The 25091-nt window shown below is 36.2% G+C and overlaps 1 protein-coding gene across 2 annotated transcripts in view; it reads left to right on the forward strand.

The window, feature by feature from the left end:
- Positions 1–24471, forward strand: part of LOC111141649 (STE20-related kinase adaptor beta) — a 35936-nt gene extending 11465 nt beyond the window's left edge. Inside the window, exons 4-12 of one of the 2 annotated variants that reach the window (XM_022494372.1) lie at positions 14954–15053; positions 18164–18285; positions 19206–19314; positions 20184–20307; positions 21521–21692; positions 21988–22092; positions 22255–22499; positions 23109–23151; positions 23648–24471. In XM_022494372.1, coding sequence (XP_022350080.1) covers positions 14954–15053; positions 18164–18285; positions 19206–19314; positions 20184–20307; positions 21521–21692; positions 21988–22092; positions 22255–22499; positions 23109–23151; positions 23648–23782 — 1155 coding nt within the window. In that variant the 3' untranslated portion in view covers positions 23783–24471. The remainder of the gene's footprint in view (positions 1–14953; positions 15054–18163; positions 18286–19205; positions 19315–20183; positions 20308–21520; positions 21693–21987; positions 22093–22254; positions 22500–23108; positions 23152–23647) is intronic. The other variant, XM_022494381.1, reaches the window with a different exon arrangement.
- Positions 24472–25091: the final 620 nt, after the last annotated feature.

Consider the following 25091-nt stretch of genomic DNA (forward strand, 5'->3'; position numbering starts at 1 on the left):
TCTGTGGAGAAATGTCTATTCAAGTCCTTTGCCCTTTTCTTAATTGGCTGTTTGCCTTTTTTGTTGTTGAGTTTTAGGAGTTCTGTATATTTTCTGGATATTAACACCTTACCAGATATTTACAAATGTTTTCTCCCATTCTATGTGTTACCTTTTAATTTGTTGGTAGTATTTTTTGATGCACAAAATGTGAAAATTTACATGAAGTGTGTTTTGTTTTTCTTTTGTTTCTTATACCTTTGCTGTCATATCCAAGAAATCATCTCCAAATCCAATGTCATAAAGCCTTTGTCCCATTTTTTTCTTCCAAGAGTTTTATTGTTTTAGATATTAAATTTAGGCCCTTGATCCATTTTGATTTAAGTATTGTATATGGTGTTTGTTAAGAGTCCAACTTCATTCCTTTGCACGTGGATATACACTATTCCTAGCACCATTTGCTGAATATACTGTCCTTGCTTTATTGAATGGTCTTGACACCCTCGTCAAATGCCATTTGACCATATATGTGGCAGTTTATTTCTGGGCTCTTATTCTCTTCCATTGGTCTATATTTCTGTCTTTATTTCAGTGCCATGCCATTTTAATTACCATTGCTTTGTAATAGGTTTCAAAATGAAGAAGAGTGAGTTCTCCAATTTTGTTGGAGAAAAAAGAATTTTGTTCTTTTTCAAAATTATTTTAATTACTGAGGGTTCCTTGAGCTTTTAACAATATTAAGTCTTCCAAACAGTGAACATGAAATGTGCCTCCATTTATTTATGTCTTCCTAAATTTCAGTTAGCTATGTTTCATAGTTTTCATTATATACCTCTTTAACTTCCTTGGTTAGTTTAACTTCTAAGAATTTGATTGATTGATTACCTTGATAGATTTTCCATTAAATAGGTCTTCTGAATTTTTAGAATTTCTAAAAGGTTTGATAGGAACAAGGACTGTGCCATGAGTTTTTTAAAATTCCAGTATATTTAAAATAAAGTGTTATATTTCACATGTATACTGTAGTGATTCAGTAATTCTGTACATTACTCAGTGTTCATCATGGTAAGTGTGCTTTTTATCCCCTTTACATATTTCACCCCTCCCCAACAAGCCAGAGGCACAGGCTTTAATCCACTGAACCACCCAGGTGCCCCTATATCACATCTTCTTTATCCATTCATCTATCGATGGACACTTGGGTTGCTTCCATATTTTGGCTATTGTATATAATGCTGCAATAAACATAGGGGTGCATACATCTTCTCAAATTAGTGTTTTCATACTCTTGGGTAAATACCCAGTAGTAGAATTATTGGATCATATGGTAATTCTTTGTTAATTTTTTGAGGAACCTCCATACTATTTTCCACAGTGGCTGTACAATTTGCATTCCTACCAAGAGTGTGAGAGGGTTCCTTTATCTCCACAACCTTGCCAACACTTGTCATTTCTTGTGTTTTTTATTTTAGCCATTCTGACATTCTGATAGGAATGATATCTCATTGTGGTTTTGACTTACAGCTCCTTGATGATTAGTGATGTTGAGCATCTTTTCATGTATCTGTTGGCCATCTTAAGTCTTCTTTGGAGAAATGTCTGTTCATGTCTTCTGCCCATTTTTAAATTGGATTATTTGTTTTTTTTGGGTGTTGAGTTGTATAAGTTCTTTATATTTTTGGATCTTAGCCCCTTAACAGATACATCTTTTCAAATATATTTTCCCATTCAGGTCACTTATTTATTGATTATTTTGTTGATTATTATCTTTGCCATGCAGAAGCTTTTTATTTGGATGTAGTCTCGGTAGTTTATTTTTGTTTTTGTTTTCCTTGCCTCCAGAGACATATCTAGAAAAATGTTGCTATGGTTGATGTCAGAGAAATTACTACCTGTGCTCCATTCTAGGATTGTTTTGGCTCCAGATCTCACATTTAAGTCCTTAATCCATTTTGAGTTTGTTTTTGTGTATGGTATAAGAAAGTGGTCCGTTTCATTCTTTTGCATGTAGCTGTCCAATATCCCAACACTTTTTGTTAAAGAGACGATTTCCCATTGCATATTCTTGCCTCTTTTCTCATAGATTCACTGACCATATAATTATGACTTTATTTCTGGGCTCTCTATTCTGTTTTATTGACCTATGTATCTATTTTTATACTAGTACTATGCTGTTTTGATTATCTCAGCTTTATAGTATATCTGGATATCTGAGATTGTGATACTTCTAGTTTTTCTTTTTCAAGATTATTTGACCATTTGAGGTCTTTTGTGTTTCCTTACAGATTTTAAGATATTCATTCTATTTCTATGAAAAATGCTGTTAGAATTTTGATAGGACTTGCATTAAATCTTTAGATTCCTTTTAGTAATATGGACATTTTAACAATATTGGTTCTCCCAGTCCATGAACATGGACTATGTTTCCATTTGTTTGTATAATCTTCAGTTTTTCTCATCAGTGTTTTATAGTTTTCTCAGTACAGATCTTTCACCTCTTTAAGTTTATTTCTAGGGTTTTGGTTCTTTCTGGTGCAATTGTATATGGTGGTGTTTTTAAAATTTCTGTTTCTGCTATGTTCTTATTAGTATGTAGAAATGCAACAGATTTCTCTATATTGATTTATATTCTGTGAGTTTTTTGAATTCCATTATTCTAGTAGTTTTTTGGTGGTCTGTGGGGTTTTCTGTATGTAGTATGTCATCTGCAAATAGTGAAAGTTTATTTTTTCCTTATCAATTTGGATACCTTTATTTCTTTTTATTGTCTGATTGCTGTGGCTAGGACTTCCAGTACAATGTTGAATAAAAGTGGTGGAAGTGGACATCCTTATCTTACTCCCGATCGTAACAGGAAAAGCTCCCCGTTTGTCACCATTGAGTATGATGTTAGGTATGGATTCTTAATATATGGCTTTTATTATGCTGAGGTATGTTTCTCTAAACTTACTTTGTTGGAGGTTTTTATCACTAATGGATGTTGTGCTTGTCAAATGCTTTTTTCCATCTGTTGAAGAGATCTTATAGTTTTTATCTTTGCTCTTATTGATGGAATGTATGACATGATTGATTTGTGAATACTGAACAACTCTTGCATCCCAGGAATAAATTGCATTTGATCATAGTGAATAATTTTTTTAAGGTATTGTTAGATTCCATTTGTTGATATTTTGTTGATTTTTTGCATTTATATCTGAAGATCATAAGAGGTCCTGGCTTGTAGTTCCTATAGGTCTCTTTTTATGGTGTCTTTATCTGGTTTTGGTATCAAGGTAATGCTGACCTCATAGAATCAATTTAGAAGCCTTCCTTACTCTTTTTTTTTTTTTTTTTTTTTTTTTTTGAGTATTGTGAGAGAATATTCACTCTTCTTTAAATGTTTGATAGAATTCACCTGTGAAGCCTTTTGGTCCCAGCCTTTTATTTGTTGGGAGTTTTTTTGATTTACTAATTCAGTTTCATTGCTGGTAATTGTTCTGTTCAAATTTTCTATTTCTTCCTGATTCAGTTTTGGTAATTTATTTGATTCGAGGAATTTATCCATTTCTTATAGGTTGTTCAGTTTGTTAGTGTATAATTTTTCATAATATCCTCTTATAATTGTATTTCTGTGGTTTTGGTTGGTATTTCTCTTTTTCTTTTGAGTCTGACTAAAGCTTTATCAATTTTATGATCTTTTCAAAGAACCAGTCCCTGGTTTCATTGATTTGTTCTGTTGTTTCTTTAGTTTCTATTTACTTTATTTCTCCTCTAATATTTACTATTTCACTTCCTTCTACTGGCTTTGGGTTTTGTGTGTTCTTCTTTTTCTAGCTCCTTTAGGTGTACGGTTGGGTTGTTTATTGGAGATTTTTCTTGCTGCTTGAGGTCAGCCTATATTTTTGTATTCTTTCCTCTTAAGCAGGTTTTGCTGCATCCCCAAAATTTTGGAACATTGTATTTTCATTTTCATTTGTCTCTATGTATATTTTCATTTCCTCTGATTTCTTTGTTGACTCATCCATTGCTTAGTATCATGTTACTCCATGTGTTTGGTTCTTTTCAGTTTTTCTCTTGTGGTTGCTTTTTAGTTTCATAGCACTGTGGTCAGAAAGATGCGTGATATGATTTCAGTCTTTTTGAATTTGTTGAGGCATCTTTTGTGGCCTAACATGTGATGTATTCTGGAGAATATTCTGTGTGCACTTGAAAAGAATGTGTATTCTCCTGTTAGGATGGAATGTTCTGAGTGTGTCTCTTAGAAACATCTGGTCTTATGTGTCATTCAGTGTCACTCTTGGGGCACCTGGGTGGCTCAGCCAGTTAAGCATCCAACTCTAGATTTCAGCTTACGTCATGATCTCAGGCCATGATCTCAGAGCCTGAGTCAGGTTCTGTGCTGGGTGTGGAGCCTGCTTAAAATTCTCTCTCTCCCTTTCCCTCTGCTTCTCTCCACTCTCTACTCCCTTTCTTTCTCCCTCCCTTAAAAAAATACAGTTAAAAAAGAAAATAAAATAAATAAAAACAGAGTCACTCTTTCCATGTTGACTTTCTGGTTCAATGATCTTGTATTTTAGGAAGTGGGGGGTTAAAGTTCTCTACTATTATTATTTTATTTAGTACTATTGATTTTTTCCTTTGTGTTAATAGTTACCTTATGTGAGTGTTCCCCTGTTGGGTATATAAGTTTTTACAATTGTATATCTTTATATTGAATTGTTTCCTTTATTATTATGTAGTGTCCTTTGTCTCTTGTTACACTTTTTGTTTTAAAGTCCTGTTTTGTTTAATATAAGTATTGCTACACCAGGTTTCTTTTCACTTCTATTTGCATGATATTTTCCCATGTCTTCACTTCCTATATGCATGTGTCTTTAGTTCTGAAATGAGTCTCTTGTAAGAAACATATAGGTGGGTCTTGCTTTTTGATCCATTCAGTCACTCTTTTTCTTCTTTTTATAAGTTTTTATTTCAATTCAAGTTAGCTAACGTACAGTGTAATATTAGTTTCAGGTGTATAATACAGTGATTCAGCAACTCCAGATACCACCCAGTGCTCATCACGACTAGTACACTCCTTAATCCTCATCACCTGTTAAAGCTATCCTGCCACCCACCTCCCTTCTGGTAACCATCAATCTGTTCTCTATAGTTAAGAGTCTGTTTCTTGATTTGCCTTTCTCTCTCTCTTTTTTTCCATTTGCTTGATTGCTTTTTTTTAAATTCTACATATGAGTGAAGTCATATGGTATTTGTCTTTCTCTGACTGACTTATTTTACTTAGCATAATACTCTCTAGCTCCATCCATATCACTGCAAATGTCAAGATTTCATTCTTTTTTATGGCTAAGTAACATTCCATTGTGTATATATACCACACCTTCTTTATCCATTCATCAGTTGATGGACATTTGGGCTGTTTCCATAATTTGATTATTGTTGATAATGCTGTTATGCACATTGGGGTGCATGTATGCCTCTGAATTAGTATTTTTGTATCCTTTGGGCAAATACCTAGTAGTGCAATTGCTGGGTCCTAAGGTAGTTCTATTTTTAACTTTTTGAGAAACCTGCATACTGTTAGCAGAGTGGCTGCGCCAGTTTGCATTCTCGCCAGTGCAAGAGGGTTTCTTTTTCTCCACATCCTCCCCAACACGTTGTTTCTTGTGTTGCTTTTAGCCATTCTGACAGGTGTGAGGTGATGTCTCATTGTAGTTTTGATTTGCGTTTCTCTGATGATGAACATCTTTTCAATTGTCTGTTGGTTAACTGTGTTTCCTTTAGAAAAATGTGCATGTCTTCTGCCCATTTTTAAATTTTAAAAAACAAACACTTGGTTTTTTAGTGTCGGTTGTATAAGTTCTTTACATATTTTGGATACTAACCCTTTATCAGATATGTCATTTGCAAATATCTTCTTGATGGGCGCCTGGGTGGCTCAGTGGGTTAAAGCCGCTGCAAATATCTTCTCCCATTCCTTTAGATTGCCTTTTCATTTTGTTGATTGTTTCCTTCACCATATAGAAGCTTTTTATTTTGATGTAGTCCCAATAGTGTATTTTTGCTTTTGTTTCCCTTGCTCAGGAGCCATATCTAGAAAGAAGTTGTTATGGACAATGTCAAAGAAGTTACTGTGCATGTTCTCTTCTAGGATTTTTGTAATTTCAGGTCTCACACTTAGGTTTTTAATCCATTTTGAATTTATTTTTGTGTGTGGTGTAAGGAAGTCATCCAGTTTCATTCTTTTGTATGCTGCAGTCTAGTTTTCCCAGCACCATTTGTTAAGAGACAGTATTTTTCTCATTGGATATTCTTTCCTGCTTTGTCAAAGATTGACTGTATATTTGTGGGTTCATTTCTGGGTTTTTATTCTGTTCTGTTAATCTATGTGTCTGTTTTTGTGCCAGTACCATACTGTCTTGATCACTACAGCTTTGTAATACAACTTGAAGTTCAGAACTGTGATGTCTCCAGCTTTGCTTTTCTTTACCAAAATTGCTTTGGCTATTTGGGGTCTTTTGCAGTTCCGTACAAATTTGAAGATTGTACTAGTTGTGTGAAAAATGCTGTTGCCATTTTGATAGGGATTGTGTTAAATGTATAGATTGCTTTGGATAGTACAGACATTTTAACAATATTTGTTCTTAATACTATTTGTCCATAATCATGGAATGTCTTTTCATTTCTTTGTGTTATCTTCAATTTCTTTTATCAGTATTTTGTAGTTTTCAGAGTACAGGTCTTTCACCTCTTTGGTTAGGTTTATTCCTAGGTATCTTATTATTTTTGGTGCAATTGTAAATGGGATTGATTCCTTAATTTCTCTTTCTGCTGCTTCATTTGGTGTACAGATATGCAACAGATTTCTGTATATTGATTTTGTGTCCTGCATCTTTAATGATTTCATTCATCAATTCTACCAGTTTTTTGGTGGAGTCTTTTGGCTTTCCTATATATAGTATCATGTCATCTGCAAATCGTGAAAGTTTTCTCTCTTTCTTACTGATATGGTTGCCTTTTAATTCTTTAGTCTTGTCGGATTGCTGTGGCTAGGAATTCCAGTACTGTAAAGAATAAAAGCGCTGAGAGTGGACATCCCTATCTTGTTCCTGACCACACAGGAAAATCTCTGTTTTTCCCCATTGAGAATGATACTAGCAATGGGTCTTTATTATGGCCTTTGTTATGTTGAGGTATGTTTCCTCCACACCTACTTTGTTGAGAAGAAACGATTCTTCTCTAAATGTTTGGTAGAATTCATCTTCGAAGCCATCTGGCCCTAGACTTATGTTTTTTGAGAGTTTTTTGATAATTTATTTGCTGGTAATTGGTCTGTTCAAATTTTGTATTTCTTCCTGCTTCTGTTTTGGCAGATTATATGTTTCTAGCAATTTATCCATTTCTTACAGGTTGTTCAGTTTTTTGGCATATAGATTTTTATATTTCCTCTAGTTGTATTTCTGTGGTGTGTGTTATCATTTCTCCTCTCTCATTTGTGATTTTTTTTTTTATTTGGGTCCTTTCTCTTTTTGATAACTCTGGCTAGAGGTTTATCAGTTTTGTTGACTTTTCAAAGAACTAGCTCCTGGTTTTGTTGATTTGTTCTATTATTTTTTTAGTTTCTATATAATTTATTTCTGTTCTAGTCTTTATTATTTCCTTCCTTCTGCTGGATTTGGGTTTCGTTTGTTCTTTTTTTTAGCTCCTTTAGGTGTAAGGTTAGGTTATTTGAGATTTTCCTTGCTTCCTGAGGTTGGACTATATTGCTATAAACTTCCCTCTTAAACTGCTGTTGCTGCATCCCCAAGATTTTCAACCACTATGTTTTTTCATTTGTCTCTATGTATTTTTTTTTTGTCTCCATGTATTTTTTTCATTTCCTCTGATTTCCTTATTGATCCGTTCATTGTTTAGTAGCATGTTAATTAATCTCCATGTGTTTGTGTTCTTCCCAGATAGTTTCCTGTGCTGGACTTGTAGTTTCACAGTGTTGTGGCTAGGAAAGGTCAATGGTGTGACTTTCATCTTCTTGTATTTGTAGAAGCCCGTTTTGTGGCCTAACGTGTGATCTGTTCTGGAGTATGTTTCATGGGCACTTGAAAAGAATGTGTATTCTGTTTAGGATGGACTGTTTTGAATATATCTGTTCAATCCATCTGGACCAGTGTGTCATGTAAAGCCACTGTTTTCTTGTTGCTTTTCCATTTAGATGATCTGCCCATTGTTGTAAGTGGGTGTTAAAGTTCTCTACTATTATTATATTACTGTAAGTTAATTCCTTTATATTACTAACTGTTTCATGTATTTGGGTGCTCCTTTGTTTGCATAAATATTTACAATTGTTACATCTTCTTGTTGGAGTATCCCCCTTTGTTATTATGTAGTGTCCTTCTTTGTCTTGTCTCACGGTTTTTGTTTTAAAGTCTAGTGTATCTGATACAATTGGTACTCTGGCTTTCTTTTGGCATTGATTTGCATGATAATTGTTTCTCCATCCCATCACTCTCATTCGGCTGGTGACTTTAGGTCTAATGTTAGTCTTTTATAGGCAACATACAGATGGGTCTTGTATTTTTATCCATTTTAACACCCAGTGTCTTTTGATTGGGTGTGTAGTCCATTTATATTCAAAATAATTATTGATATATATATGAATTTATTGGCATTTTATTACTTGTTTTGTGGTTATTTCTGGAGTTTTTCTCTGATCCTTTCTTGTCTTTTTCTCTTTTGTGCTGATTTTCTGCAGTGATATATTTGGATTTCTTCCTCTTTATTTTTTGCATGTTTATTAGTGTTTTGTTTTTGTTTTGTTTTGTTTTATTAGTGGTTTTTGATATATGGTTACCATTAAGCTTATTTATAACCTCTTTGACATATAGCAGTCTATATTAAGTTGATGGTCATTTGAGTTTGAACCCATTCTTTTCTTCTCTCTCCCCACACTTTAGGTATACGTTATTTTATAGCTTTCTGTATGGGTTCCTTGACTGATATTTTTATAGAAATACTTATTTTTACTGCTTTTGTGTTTCCTACTTTTATACTGTCATTGTTGGTCTCTTCTTTTAACTCAAAGAGTCCCCTTCAATACTTCTTGCAGGGCTGACTTAGTAGTTCCAAACTCCTTTAGTTTTTGTCTGGGAAACTCTTTATCATGCTTCCTATTCAGAATGATAGGCTTGCTGGATAGAATGTTGTGGCTGAAGATTTTTCCCATTCAGCACTTTGACTATGTCCTCCTGCCACTCCATCTGGCATACAGAGTTTCTGTTGAAAAGTCTCCTGCTAGCTTTATGGGTTTTCTCCTGTGAGTTACTGACTTCTTTGGTCTTGCTGCTTTTAAGATTTTTTCTTTATCACTGTATTTTGTAAATTTATTTACAAGATTTCTTGGTGTTGGCCGCCTTTTGTTGATTTTGATAGGAGTTCTCTATGCTTCCTGAATCTGAATGTCTGTTTCCTTCTCTAGATTAAGGACATTTTTCAACTTTACTTCTTCAAATAAATTTTCTGCCCCCATTTCTCTCTTCTTTTGGGACTCATATAATACAAATGTTATTACATTTGATGGAGTCAATGAGTTCCCTAAGTCTGTTCTCATGTTGAATAATCCTTTCTCTCTTTTGTTTACCTTAATTGCTTTCCATTACTTTGTCTTTTATGTCACTGATTTGTTCCTCTGCTTCTTTCAGCCTGGTGTTCATTGCGGCAAGCATGTTTCTAATCTTATTTATTCCACTCTTCATCTCTGATTAATTCTTTTCTAACTCTTTTGTCTCTGTGGTAAGGGTCTCACTCATGTCTTCCACTCTTTTCTCAAGCCTAGTGAGTATCCTTATGAGTGATCATTGCTTTAAATTCTCCATGGCATGTTACTTATATTAGTTTTGGTTAGATCTCTGGCCATGGCCTTATCTTGCTCTTTCATTGAGGATTAATTTCTGTCTTCTCATTTTGTCTAAGTCTCTGCCTGCTTATATATGTTAGAAGAGCCAGTTGTGTCTCCTGCTCCTAAATATGATAGCCATATGAAGGAGAGGTCATGTAGTGCCCAGGGTTGGCACTTCTGGAGGTATCTCTGGTGTGTGCTGCCTGCATTCTGCTGTTGTGTTCTGGCTGCTCTGTTCTTCAGGCCAGTCATCTGTAGAGGCTCTTCTTGCCTGCTGTGGGCAATGTTTGGTCCTTGGCCTGAATGTGGTGAGTTCTGATTAGGTGTGCTTTGGTCGGCTTATGAAATGAGACCTGTCACCACCTTTACCAGAACTGAGGCCCTGCAAAACTCTCTGGTTCCCCCTGCAAAACTCTCTGGTTCCCCCTGTGTCTTTTGATTGCACCCTTTAGTCCATTTACATGCAAAGTAATTATTGATAGGTATGCATTTATTGCCATTTTGTTGTTTCACAGCTGATTTTCTAGTTTTCTGTTCCTTTTTTCTTTTGCTCTCTTCTCTCATGGTTTGATGGCTCTTTTTACATGCTTGGATTCCTTTGTTTACTTTCTGCATATTTATTACAGGTTTTTGAATTGTTATTAGGTTTGTATATAATATCTTATGTATATAGCAGTTTATATTAAGTTGTTAGTTGCTTAAATTTGAGCCCTTCTAAAAAAGTTTTACTCCCCTCCTTCCCCCACCTTTTATATATATGGTCTCATAATTTACTTATTTTTATTTTGTGAATCCTTTGGGTGATATTTATAGATATACTTAATTTTACTGCTTTTGTGCTTCCTACTTTTTAAGCTCTGGCTTACGGCCTTTCCTTTCCACTCAAAGAATCCCCTTTAACATTTCTGGTAAGACTGGTTTAGTGTTGATGAATTCCTTTAACTTTTGTTAAAGCCACCCAGGTGCCCCAGGTTTCTCTTGTGTATAATTGTTTTCTTGCTGCTTTTAAAATTCTCTTTTTTTTCAGGATGCCTGGGTGGCTCAGTCAGTTGGGCATCTGCCTTTGGCTCGGGTCATGATCCTGGGGTCCTGGGATCGGGTCCTGCCTCAGGCTCCTTGCTCAGTAGGGAGCCTGCTTCTCCTTCTGCCTGCCACTACCCCTGCTTGTACTTGCTCTTTCTCTCTCTGATGAATAAATACATAAAATCTTTAAAAAATTTTAAGATTTTCTTTTTATCACTACCTTTTGCCATTTTAGTTATATGTCTTTGGTGTGGACCTTCTTGGATTCATTTTGCTGGAGGCTCTCTGTGCCTGCTGGATCTGGATTTCTGTTTCCTTCCTCAGATTCAGGACGTTTTCAGCTATTATATCTTCAAATAAATTTTCTGCCCCCTTTTTCTTCTCTTTCTGGGATCCCCATAATGCAGATGTTACTGGGCTTGATGGTGTTGCTGAGTTAGTTCCCTTAATCTATTCTCATCTTTTTACTATTCAGTTTAATGGCTTTTTATTACTCTTACAGGTTGCTGATCCAGTCTTCTGCTTCCTCTAGTCTACTACTCATTCCCTCTAGTATGTTTTTGAGATACTGTATTGTTCATCTCTGCTTAGTTCTTGTTTATATTTTCTCTTTGTTGAGGGTCTCACTGAGGTCCTCCACTCTTTTCTCAAGTCCAGTGAGTATCTTTATGACCATTACTTTAAACTCTCTATCAGGCATATTATCTCTTTTTTGTTTAGTTCTTTTGCCGTGATTTTGTCCTGCTTTTTCATTTGAGACATATTCCTCTGTCTCCTCACTTCGTCTAACTTTATCTGTTTCTTTGTGTTAGAAAAGTCAGCTACTCCTTCTGCTCTTTAAAGTAGTGGTCTTCTGAAGAAGAGGTTCTGTAGTACCCTGCTTCAGAACCAAGTGCTTCAGGGGTGTCTCCTATGTGTGTTGTATGTGCTCTGTTGTGGCTGAGCAGTGTTTGCCTTCAGCCCTTCAGTGCAACTGCAATGGTTCTCTTTGCCCATTGTTGTAAATGGCCAGTTTGGGGTTGCCTTGCTTTTAAGGTGGGTCAGACCAGGCATTTGCCAGAGCTACGGTCACACCCAACTGCAGCGTGCTCTCCCTGTATTATCCCCTGAGAAGCTTTTGTTGGTGGGTGGGGGGGCGGCCTGTAGTCAGACCAGATGTTTGCCCCCAGTCACTGCTGGGGTCAGAGTCAGATTGGTGTGTATGGTTATCTTCCCCTCTCCCTGTGGCCTGAGTCACATTGGAGTGGTACTGGTTTCTGTAGACTGCCTGCACAATGCCATTCTGTAACTCTGCCTTGGATGGACTTCTGCTGAAGGCAGGTCTGCGAGAGAATGTGGAGGCCAGGCATGCTGTTAATGAGCTAGGTAGAAAGTGTTCCCAGAGGTGTCCATGTCTCTAGGTTGGGGACTGGGGAGGGAAGTGGCTCTTCTTCTCGAGCTCTGTTGTTCTTGGAGAAGTCTCCTCAAGCTTCCTGCCCCTTCAGTACATATGCTGAGATTAGAAAATAAATTTCCTTCCTGTATACCCCAGGTGTTTTCCAAACTACTGCTTCAGTACTTTATCTTAGCAGGATTGTTTGTTATGCTCTGGCTCTCCCAGAGCTGAGCCCATTATTTTTTAAATTACCAGGCATTAGGTCCCACTGATTGTAAAACCTCATGAAGCCCCTCTGGTTTTCACAGTCAAATGTTATGGGGATTCATCTTCCCACTGCAGGTCTCCATGAATGTGTTGCCTGGCATGGGATCTGCTCCTCTCCCTTCTCCATGCTTGTGCTGTCTGTCCCTCCTGTAGTCTTGTGGGTCATTGGTTCCAGAGCTCAGGTCTGCCCGTCCTACCATATTTTGGATGTTTCTTCTGTAGGATTAACTGTAGAGAGTCTGCTAGTCTTCAGGTTGTTTTCTGGGTTATTTACACTGATGTGGGTGTTACTTAGGTATATCTATGGTATGAAGTGAGCTCAGGCTCCTCCTACTCCACCATCTTCCCTGGAAGTCTGACCCTGCCATGATTTTTGCTTTCTAATTCTCTAGTCATCAAATCAAAATGAGAAGTGAGCTTAGTTTAGGATGATTCACTCTTAGTAAACCTTTGCTGTCTTCTTGTGATTACCATATTGTTTTCTTAAGTGTCTGTAATTCATCTATCTAGTAATTTGATTTTGGACTTTACTGGGCAAGTATATCAAGTATAGCAAGTATATCAAACTACTCTTTGTAGTTTTCACACTTTTTGAAAATTGGGTCAGTATTTGACTATTTTCATTCTGGTTTCTCTTCTCAGTTCTACTATATTTGCAAACTTAATATCCTACATATATTTGTCTTTGGCCTGTAACTTTGAACCTATGTAAAACACTTTGTTTTAGACTTCAGTTGCTTATTTCCAATTTATGTGCCCCTTCTATTTGTCTTACTTTATTTTTTTCTTTTTAAAGATTTTATTTATTCAAGAGAGAGCATGCATGTGCTTGCAAGTCGGAGGAGGGGCAGAGGGGGAGGAAGAGGGAAAGAATCCCAAGTAGACTCTGTGCTAAGCACAGAGCCCAACATGAGGCTTGATCCCGTGACCCTGAGACCCTGACCTGAACCAAAACCAAGAGTCAGTTGCTCAACCAGCTGAGCCACACAGGCGTTGTGCCCCTTCTATTTTAAAGAAAACTATTTCCTGGAGTGCCTAGCTGGCTCAGTTGGTAGAGCGTATGACTCTTAATCTCAGGGTTGTGAATTTAAGCCCCATCCATGTTGGGCATGGAGCCTATTTAAAAAAAAAAAAAAAAAAGGACAACTATTTCCCTAATGGAGTATATGGAAGCAAAGAAAAGGTTGATAAGCCTGATTTCAGTCCATTATCGGGTAACCTATTCCATTTTTCTCTAGCAGTGAGCTGTAAACCTCAGTTCATTTGGTGCTCTAGCCTTCCTGACAGGCTTGTAGTTTAGCACTTTAAGATTTTTAAAAATTGTTATATTTTCTTCTTTCTCTTATTTGTATTCTTTAAATCTGAGGTAATTTGAAGACTACCTATTCTGAAGAAATGACTTATTTGGATTTCTTTTCTTCACTGGGATTATTTCCAATTGTAATAGTAGGGTTTCTTTTTACAGTCTTTCACTCGTCTTGAATAATATTTACCTTTATTCATCCTTAACTGTGAGCTTATATTTTTTCGGCTCTTTTAAAAGGTTAGGGACCATGTAGAATCAAGAATATAAAAAACAGCACAACTCCTACTACACAATAATATCATTTCTAATCCCTTTCTTCCTTCTACCTTGGAGGCAGTAACAAGATTCTTGCCACCTGCTGGTGCCTGTAAAGCCTCCCAAGTGTCTTTTGGAGAACGGCTGTCTTTTGGGAGGTGCTCCTGGCTATCGGATGACACTGGTGCTCTCGGCCTCTTCTTTCTTCTGTGCATGTGTTATTTCACTGTGCCTGGGATCTGGTGCAAACCTAAGACTCTGACGCTAAAGCACCCCCGTGAGACCTCGGATCGTTGCAGAAGTCTGTACCCTATTTTCCCATCTCTTGAGGTTTTTCTTTCTTACCTCTCTTCTGATTGATTTCATCTTGTGAAAAACATCAGTAATTTTAATAGGCTGCAATGTGGAAATTTTTCTTTGATTTATTAACACCTCCCTTAGCTGAGCAGGTACTTATATGCGTAGTAGATATAACTGGCAACCACTCGAAGCAAAAGCAGAAGTACAGAATATTCCGCACCAGTCCCTGCATTTCTTCCCTTCATGTATTTATTAGGTACCCTGAAGAATTAATAGCTGTTTCTAGCAACTCCTAAAAATGCTTACCAGAGATTATGCAGGAAAGTATTCTTTGCTATCTATAAATCTGCTTTTCCCACACTCTGCCCCTTTACATGCTGATAGCTTTTTAACCACTTATTAGCAATTTTAAACTCTTTCTAGATCTTGAAACATTATCTTAAGCCACCTTCTAGTGCCTTCCTAATGAGCACTTGCATGTTTGAAAATAAAATATCAGTATTTTATATTAGGGTAGAGGACTAAAATGGGGGACCAAAAAAAGTTTATTTTTTTTCATCTTTTTAAAATAATGCAGGTTGATGCGCCAACCTTTTCCCAATTGCCTCCATCCACTAGAGCAAAGGATGTGATCTGTTCTACCAACGTTTCTCACTATGAACTCCAAGTGGAAATAGGTAATTATCCTGGATTGACCCTTCATCATTAGAAATGAAATTGATGACAGAAAGATCATTTTGGGGGCGCCTGGGTGGCTCAGTGGGTTAAGCCTCTGCCTTCAGCTCAGGTCATGATCCCAGGGTCCTGGGATCGAGCCCCGCATCCGGCTCTCTGCTCAGCAGGGAGCCTGCTTCCCTTCCTCTCTCTGTGCCTGCCTCTCTGCCTACTTGTGATCTCTGTCAAATAAATCAATAAAATCTTAAAAAAAAAAAAAAAGATTGTTTTGTGGGCATGTCTTTTTTTTGTCACCTGTAGCATAAAACTAGATGTTAATTGTGTCAGATCTATTAATAGCCATACACATGTGAAACACTTGCTGTGAATAATCACAAATAGCTATTACACACTGCAAACAGATACTATGTTGGAGTCTAGGGATATAAAACCATGTAAAGCACTTGAGGAATCCATATTCTCTCTGGGAAGATGAACAGGCAAGATAGTCTTATTTATGTGCTAGAGGGTACTACAGTAGAGGTGTGTTGTTGTGGGAACAGAAAAGAAGGCACATCTGACCGTCCATCTTGACTGCACTGAGAATCAAGAAAAGTCACAAAATTAAGCAGGAGCCTGAAAAAAGAGGAAAAGTTTGCTAAATGTTCTATTCAGGGTTTTTGCTGCAATAACAGAAAACAATCCTGACTAGCTTAAGAGAGGAATATTTTTTGAACAGTATTGCTAACTGACACAATTGTTGGCTAGAGAGAGAGACTTGGAAGAAACTAAGAAAAGCTACATAACTAGAACCAGAGACAGGACCATGGCATAGGAACAGCCTAGTTAGTGTCCTACCTGTTAGATCCTTACATCCCAGATACTGGAACCCACTGCAGTGAGTTCTGACTGCCTCCGCTTCTGTTTATCACTAATTCCAGCCTTCATTTGGCTAAGCTTAAGTCATTGACCTTCCCTTGCCAGTGTCGAGGAGACCAAGAGAAAATAAGGATCTGACACTTCTAAATAGCACTGGTGGAAAATGTCCCCAAATTAGAAAGGGTATTCACATGGTGTCAATTTTAAAAAAGGTTAAAAAAAATTACTTCAGTAGATTACTGAAGAACGCTGGTTAGAAGGGAACTACCCCATAGATGCTCTATGCCTATAAGTGGGAACAGAGGGAGTGTAGGCAGTGGTAGGAGACAAATCTGGAAAGGGAGGTTTGTAACACACTGTGAAAGATTTCTTACACACTGTGAAAGATTTCTTACAGTGTATTTAGAAGTTCAGACTCTGACAACTTACCCACTTCATTTCTCAAAGCAATTTTGGAATTTACCCTGTCCATGTTTGAGATGCATTGTGGAATGGTGACAATGGTAATAATACCATCTAACAGGCACTGTGCTGAACATTTCATGTGTACTTTCTCATGTCAGCCTTTTACCGCTCCCCATTTGTCTGACGAGGATACTGAGGCTCTGAGAATTTAAGTAACAGCGCTACAGCTAGTGATTTGAAAGCAAACCTTTCTGATTGGAGAGGTGCTGCACTGTAGTACCTTTCTGTTGATAAAATGCTGAATTTAGAGGGAAAACTGGCAGCATCTCCAGGGAGCAGGGTGGAAGATAGAGATCAGTGATTTACAACTGGAAGGCCCATCCGTAGCACCCGAATCTTTGAAAATTGCAGTGCCTATATCCCATCACAGAGCTGTGGAGGCAGAATTTCTGGTGAATGGGACGTAGGTATAGGCTTTTGCAGTATTGTTTTCTCAGTAATTTTGGAGCATGCCTTCGTTGAGAATGCAGGGCATGGTGCGGAAGTCACTGATGCGACCAGCGACAGAGGATAAGACTTGAATTGCGGCAGTCATGCTGACACTGGAGTGAAAGGGATGGATTTGGGATTAACTTCTTTTCAAAGATAAATGGCACAATTTGGTGACCGTGGAGAGAGGGAGGGACTAACATTTATTAGGTGCCTATTGGTAAGTGCCACTCCAGGTGTTTTAAATTTTAAAAATTGATGACCCTAAATGCTGATGAGTATGTTTAGCTCTTATACACTGCATGTGGGAATAAAAATAGTTCAGCCGCTTTCCAAGCCAGTTTGGCAACTTCTTACAAGGTTAAATATGCTTGACCCAGCCCTCGCATTTGCAAGTATTTGCCAGAGAGAAATGAAAACATATTAAAGAATAATTTGGCAGCTTTATTTATAGTTACCAAAAGCTGAAAACAACCCAAATATCTATCAACTTGAGGATGGATAAATCGTGGTATAGTCATACAGTGGGTTATTGCTGAGCAATAGAAGCTACTGAAACACAGCAATAGGGAACAGTCTCTGAGCATTATGCTAAGTGTAAGAAGCCTTTCAGGACTGCCTTCTTTTTTTTCTTTTTTTTTTTTTTTTAGGTTTTATTTATTCATTTGACAGATAGAGATCACAAGTAGGCAGAGAGGCAGGCAGAGAGAGAGGAGGAAGCAGGCTCCTGGCCAAGCAGAGATTCCGATGTGGGGCTCGATCCCAGGATGCTGGGATCATGACCCGAGCTGAAGGCAGAGGCTTTAACCCACTGAGCCACCCAGGCGCCCCAGGACTGCCTTCTTTATGATACCATTTATATGACAAACAGAAGTCACGTCAGTGGGTCAGGGATTGCTGAATAATATTCCATTGTTTGAATTTGCCATAATTTGTTTATCAAGTCCCAATTTGAGCCATTATAATAGATATGTAATAGTATATCAATGGTATGTTAATAGTATATGTAATGGTGGTTTTAATTTGCATTTCTCTACCCTGAGCATTTTTCATGTGCTTTATTAGACATTCCTGTATCTTCTTTTGTGGATTGCCTATTTAATCTTCTGCATATTTTTGAATTTAGTATAGGGTTGCATAGAATTGTAAGAATTCTATAGAGTTGTAAGAATTTTTTATATTTGCTGGATGTAAACTTGTCAGATATAAGTATCATTAATGCTTTCATTCAGTGGCTTATCTTTTCATTTTCTTAACAGTGTTTTCTTGAAGAGCAGAAGGTTCTAATTTTGATGATGTCCCAGTTACCAGTTTTTTTTTCTTCTTTGGTTGCTAATGTGAGTTTTACATCTGATTATAGGAAGAGGATTTGACAACTTGACAACTGTCCATCTTGCCCGTCATACGCCTACAGGAACACTGGTGACTATAAAAATTACAAATCTAGAAAACTGCACTGATGAACGCCTGAAAGCATTACAGGTAACAATGTGAGAAAAATGATATATTTAATGTCTTTTGACAGGATAACATCTGTAGGAATTTTTCTTCCCCAAATTATAGTTCTTCTGTTGAAGTTAGATTTCTTTCTTCTAATAAACACATAATAACAGAGTCAGAAATAATAGCTGGAAGCCAGATTCATGAAAGAACAAATATATTCAAACTTTGGTAGCTAGTATAAATTCCCTCAAATGAAATCATCTTCAAAATGCTGGTCTGCAGATTTACAGTGCTCCTAGTCCAATCATGAATAGTCACATAGGGAAATAGAAAAAAACAAAAACAGTTTCTTTTTCATCCAGCTAAATAAAATCAACTTTTGAATTGATGAATTTTAACAGAATTGCATTTTGGGTATATTATAATACCATCTTCATTGTCACTAATCATTTTCAATATAAAGAGGGAAGGCATTTTGTTTTGATATTGTCCCAGTTTTTTAGGTATTTACATGTACACATATATATTGCTCAGAAAAGAAGATTGAAAGAAATCACAGCGAAATGTTAACAGTGGTTGTCTCTGTGATTTAATGTTAGAAGTGATTATCTTCATAGTTTTATCTATTTTTAAATGTTTCTGTAATAAGAACATAATATAGTTATTAAAAGTACGACTTCAGGAGTCAGACCAAGTTCACATCTCACTTCCACTCCTTTTATTTTGTGCTTTTTGACTGACTTCTAAGTTTCTTATATCCTATTTTCTCCTGTAAAATAGGAATGATCATATGACATACTTCTTGTCCTGGTGGTGACATTTAAAGAGATGGCAGCACTGAGAACAGCGCTCAGTACTAATAAGCTGCGCCGAGTGTTAGCTGCCACCTCTGCTGTTATTTTCATCATAAGGGGGAGAAAAAGTTTTTAAATGTCTTGTCTCTTGTGTGTTTATCCTAGAAAGCAGTGATTCTGTCCCACTTTTTCCAGCACCCCAATATTACAACTTATTGGACTGTTTTCACTGTTGGCAGCTGGCTTTGGGTTATTTCTCCATTTATGGCTTATGGTAAGAAAACTCACCTTAGATAAAATAACTCCTAGTTTAGCCTGGAAGCTGTAATTGTAAGGGTGAGTGGGATCTTAGATTTATGAGTCACTACTTTTAATTTATAAATCTAGTGGCCATCTAGATTTCGTGATAAATTTCTCTGTCAGGTTCATGTTGAATTTAGGCTTTGGAAAAAAGCAGAATGGGTCTGATCATCAGTTAAACTACTACTGCTTCCCTAAGAAGTCCATGCCTTTGAACAAACTATCTCCTTCCTTCAGTTTCCTGGCTCTCTATCAATGGGAAGCCACTATAGGTCTTCAAGCAGAATGTTTCTTCACCTATGCATACTAGCTCTCTCCCAATTTCTCTCATTGTAAATTACTTATTTTACTGTATGGTAAACCTCTGTGTGTGTACCTGTCTCATTTCACTGGACTTGAGCTTCTTGAGGCCAGAATCATGTATTTTTCTTTTTGGTGCTCATATATTTCCTCACACAAAGTGTTCAATAAGTGTATTCAATAAATATAAATGGATTCTAGAGCTTTGATTTTTAGGACAACTTTAGTGAATTGCCTCTGGATTGAAAAATAAATCCACACAACATTTTTCTAGTAATACTGAAAATTGTTAATTTTCTGATCTCTAGATTATCATTAGAAAGGTCTTTTTGAAGATTCTTGAAGGAAAATTACCTTTGCATCTTAGGATAGTGCTTAGACTCAAACATAATGTGTGTGTGTGTGTGTGTGTGTGTGTGTGTGTGTGTGTGTGTGTGAGAGAGAGAGAGAGAGAGAGTGTTTATGGTTGAAAGAACATTTAAAACTTAGCTGGAAGCAAAATCACTTTCAGTGTTCAATTAAAGATTTTAGGTGTTTCTTTAGGTTCAGCAAGTCAACTCTTGAAGACTTACTTTCCTGAAGGAATGAGTGAAACTTTAATAAGAAACATTCTCTTTGGAGCAGTGAGAGGGTTGAGCTATCTGCATCAAAATGGCTGTATTCACAGGTATTTACTTATTGTATTTTACAGAATGAAAGGATTTAAGTGGAAGAAATCATTTCAGGAGCTTTTAAGAAGAAAAGTCGAGTGTTAGGAGAGATAGGAAACTCGTAAATGAAAATTGAGGAAGGAATGGGCTAGTAGGTACAGTAATTGTTTGTATTTTATGTTCATTCACCAAAAAAGTTCAGACCACATCGTCTTTACCAAATTCTGTGCTCAGTTTCTGGTGGAGCACCTGCCCTCGTGGAACCCTGGGGAATAAGCTGTAGGTGGTGATCCTGTCTTGTTTTTCTTTATCTGCTTTTCAGCTCTATGTCATATTTATATCATGTACAAATTGGAACTAAATCTTCCTTTGATTTCTTAAATATTTTGTAGCACCTTAAAACTATCATATTAAGTATCAGTTCTCTTATTTTTAAACTATAGAAGCAGAAATAATTGGCTGAATGTTAAAAACATTGTTCTATGATATACTGGGACTTTTTCCCTTTTAATTATTTTTAAATAAATTTGTTTTCTTTTACTGTTCATTTCAATCTCTTCAAAGCTTTTTTCTTACTATTCATTTTTAGGAACATATTGGTTAACTGAGGAGTTTCAACAAACTGTTCTAATTAATCAAGGTTTTATTATAATTAACCAAACTGTTGGCCATCCTACTCTGTTAGTTTCCAAATTCACTATTTTGGATGAAAAACAAGGCTCTTGTATAATTTATCTGACAAAGGAAATTTTTATATAAGACATCTGTGTAAATGATGGTAATACCATGAGAGGCTGCCCTTAATTGGATAATAATGCATTTAACTTTAAAGTCTAACTTTATACTTCAAATATTACTTGGTTTTTTAGACTTCTCTTTGGGTATTTTGCAACAGTATCCTAAAATAGTGAAATTAATAATTTGATTCCGTTCCTAGTTTGAAAAAAAATATTATCCCTTCCAAATGTAGCTAGCTTTATTTCCCCTTGTTCTAATGTTATATTAAATACTTGAAAGGATTCCTTAATTCCCCAAACATTTCATATGTGGATGTATACATATATATGTATGTATGTGTTTGTGTAAGCACACTTACTTATAAATGTGCTATTTTATAACTTTATAAAGAGTATTTATTTTCCAAGAGAATACATGGATTTGTTCTGACCAGATTTTTTATTCTTCATTGGCCAGTTTCCTAGTATTTAGGATTGTTTCTTTTTGTTCTAGGAGTATTAAAGCCAGCCATATCCTCATTTCTGGTGATGGCCTAGTGACCCTCTCTGGCCTGTCCCACCTGCATAGTTTGGTTAAGCACGGACAGAGGCATAGGGCTGTGTATGATTTCCCACAGTTCAGCACATCAGTGCAGCCGTGGCTGAGCCCAGAACTACTGAGACAGGTCAGGTGTGGCCTTTGTATTGGGTTGTCTGTGCATCTTGAGTGTCTTCTGAGCTTGACTAAAAGACAATTGTGCCCTTAGACTGGATTGGTGAATGGCCTACTGCGAAACTTTTTTCCTCTTTCTTGTCAAAATTATTATGTTAGGGATTTTAAAATGTTTATACCACATAGGTATATCTTGATTTCTCACTTACGAGTTTTTTCCATTGTTCAACATCCTTTCTCAAAACACATTTATATAACTTTTTATTAAGTTAATTTCACTAAAGGACTTCAAATTAATTGTTCTACAGGATTTACATGGATATAACGTAAAGTCAGATATTTACAGTGTTGGGATTACAGCATGCGAATTGGCCAGTGGGCAGGTACCTTTCCAGGACATGCATAGGACTCAGGTAAATGCTACTAAAAGCCCCAAACTACCTTTCTTTCATAAGATCCCTTATATTCAATCTAGATAATTTCTGTTAAACATCTTTGCTCTTAGAATCTTTATTGTTGTTGTTGTTTTAATTTTTTCTTTGAAAAGGGTTGAAGGAATTTTCTCTTTCTTTTAGATGTTGTTACAGAAACTGAAAGGTCCTCCTTATAGTCCATTGGATGTTAGTATCTTCCCTCAGTCAGAATCCAGAATGAAGAATTCCCGATCAGGTGTAGACTCTGGGATTGGAGAAAGTGTACTTGTCTCCAGTGGAACTCGCACAGGAAATAGTGACAGATTGCAAACTCCATCCTCAAAAACTTTCTCTCCTGCCTTCTTTAGCTTGGTCCAGCTCTGTTTGCAACAAGATCCTGAGAAAAGGTAATATTGGCCACTTGTTAATCGCATCAAAGTTATATATTTTGTAGAAGCTTTGTGGTATTCCCTTCCCACCAAACTTAAATCTCTTCTATCAGTCTTTTGATCAAAAAATTATAGTCTAATCCAGAAAATAGCAATGCTAAAAACAAGTAAAGGCAAGGAGCAAACAGAAAGAGTACTGGAGCTGAAATCAGAAGACTTGGTCTCTGGTCTCATAAAAATCAGTTCATCTTTCTGAACATTAATTACTGCATTTATGTTAATACATTTTAGAAACTTCCAAGTAGTACAAAAATGTTAGTTGTTGCCATAATAATAGTATAAATTATAATCATAACTACATATTAGTATTTCAGAAATAAAATGTGTCTTATCTTTTTTTAGGCTCTTAATGCCTAGTATACTTCCTTATAATTAGTAAATGCCCAATAAATGTTATTTTTCAAATTAATTCTTCCCATTAGTCAAGGTTGAAACTAAGAATTGGACTTCAGTGCTTTAGTATTGGGTTTTATAGCTCTAAAACTAATTTCTAATATATTTTTATACCTAAAAAATACACATTCTAATACAAGGGTTTTTTTTTTATAACCTTTAAAAAAATTTCAGACCATCTGCAAGCAGTTTATTGTCCCATGTTTTCTTCAAACAGGTAAGCTGATCTATCTTCTGTTGTCTAGATGTTTTTCAGTACTATTAAAAATTCATTTCATTTTGTTTGCTTAATGGGACAGTTTGATAACCAAGATTTTTAATAATTATTCCCTTACAAAGTAAAGTTAAAAACAAGAAAACTTTTTTGGTAGTGCAATTATAGACTTTCTAAAATACGTCCATTCTACAAAACAAAATGAGTAAAAACAAACAGAATATCATTAAATGCTACTATGCCCTCAATTAATGTTTTGATTAGAGACATTTTAGTTTTTTCTATTGGCTAGAGATGATGAAGGGGCAAAATAATTCTGATAAAAGTTAGTTCATTTGGTTATTACTTCTCCTGTTTTCAGATGATCAAAGGCATTTTTAGTGGAAATAACCAAAAACAATTTTAAACACTTTTTACATTTTAAAAAGTCATTTATTTCTAACATAGCTACTATATTGAATTTATGTGCCAATACCCTTATTTTGAGTTTCTTTAACAGATGAAAGAAGAAAGCCAGGATTCAATACTTTCACTGTTGCCTCCTAAGTCATCAGTAGCACTGTCTCCAGTGTCACCTTGGACTGAGCCAGAATGTGATTTTCCTGATGAAAAAGACTTGAGCTGGGAATTCTAGGGCTGCCAAATCCTTGATGTCCTAGATACTTGACACTTTCTCCCTGCTGCTTTTCTTCTGTATTGCTAGGTACAAATACTAGAATTATACTTGAAAATACAGTTGGTGCACTGGAGATTCCATTGTTTAAAACCACTCTGTTCAAAGGAACATGAGTTCATAGCCTATTTGGTTAACTCAGAGTTCTTGTATAACTCCAGGAAAACTTCGTAATTATGAATCTAGCTACATTTAGTGTCATCTGTTCTCAATTGTTTTTTCCCCAAGCTGTGACTAACTCCCCTTCTTGATCTTTCAATATAATTTTTGAGCCAGTTAATTTTTTCAGCATTTTGTTGCCCTCAGGGGAAAGAGCCCTGATAGGACAGTGCTTCCAAGTACATTTTTTACTTCCAGATTCTCTAGCCTTTTTGATCAGCTGTTGTTAGACCAACAGGCTAGTTTATCCTGGCATCAAAACGCTTTTTTGATAGAGGGAAAAAATGTTTATACTTTTTCATTTTAGTCTGTTGATACTTATGGTAATATAAAACTGAGCCTCACATTAAATGATTCACTTGAAATATATAGGGATGTTGTAATTTGCTTTTTTTTTTTTTTTTCATAAAAGAGGCTAAAGTGACACTTTTCTACTTCTGTAAATTATAGATCCTAAATTCATGCACCCCGTGGGAGCTCAATAAAGATTTATTGAAGTTATGCTTTGATTTTTTTGTGATTTGACAAAGCTAAAACACAAAATTCTAGTTTGTTTTGCCAAGGAAAGCCCCTTCTCAAATAGATTTATTTACATAACATACATGAATTGGAGACAACCTGGTATGTATTCAATGAGGCAGAAGATGTTCTGGCACTTCATATGATTATTCTTGTTCCTGTAGGGGATACAGAATTTAAGGATGTACCTTATTAGCAAAAAAGAGAGATGTGTCTCAAAGAGTATATAGTTTCAAGTGTGGTAAATTGGGGCCTACCTCAGTTAATGAATTGTCTTATTGAACATTACATTAAAAATTCAGATTATTGTCTTGACTAAAGAATTAAACCAATGAGACAAATAATGCAAAAATGAATAGACAATTTGAAACACAGACCTTTTCGTGTTTATTGGCCAGCTCTCCTCAAGAATGTTTAAGTTACTCCATCAAGTAAGCCATGCCAAGGTGGAAGAGGGAGAGGGCAGGAATACTGTTTGAGGCCCTGAGATCACCTGTAGTGGTGGGGGCTGTAGTTCATTCCACTAACCTCCTCCTGTTTCCTCTAGGCAAGAGAGCTAACAGGAACCATAAAACCTAGGTGGAGAGTTAGT

The sequence above is a fragment of the Enhydra lutris genome, unplaced genomic scaffold (genome assembly GCF_002288905.1).
Source record: "Enhydra lutris kenyoni isolate GAN:26980312 unplaced genomic scaffold, ASM228890v2 scaffoldscaffold1, whole genome shotgun sequence".
In the NCBI taxonomy this organism is placed as follows: domain Eukaryota; kingdom Metazoa; phylum Chordata; class Mammalia; order Carnivora; family Mustelidae; genus Enhydra; species Enhydra lutris.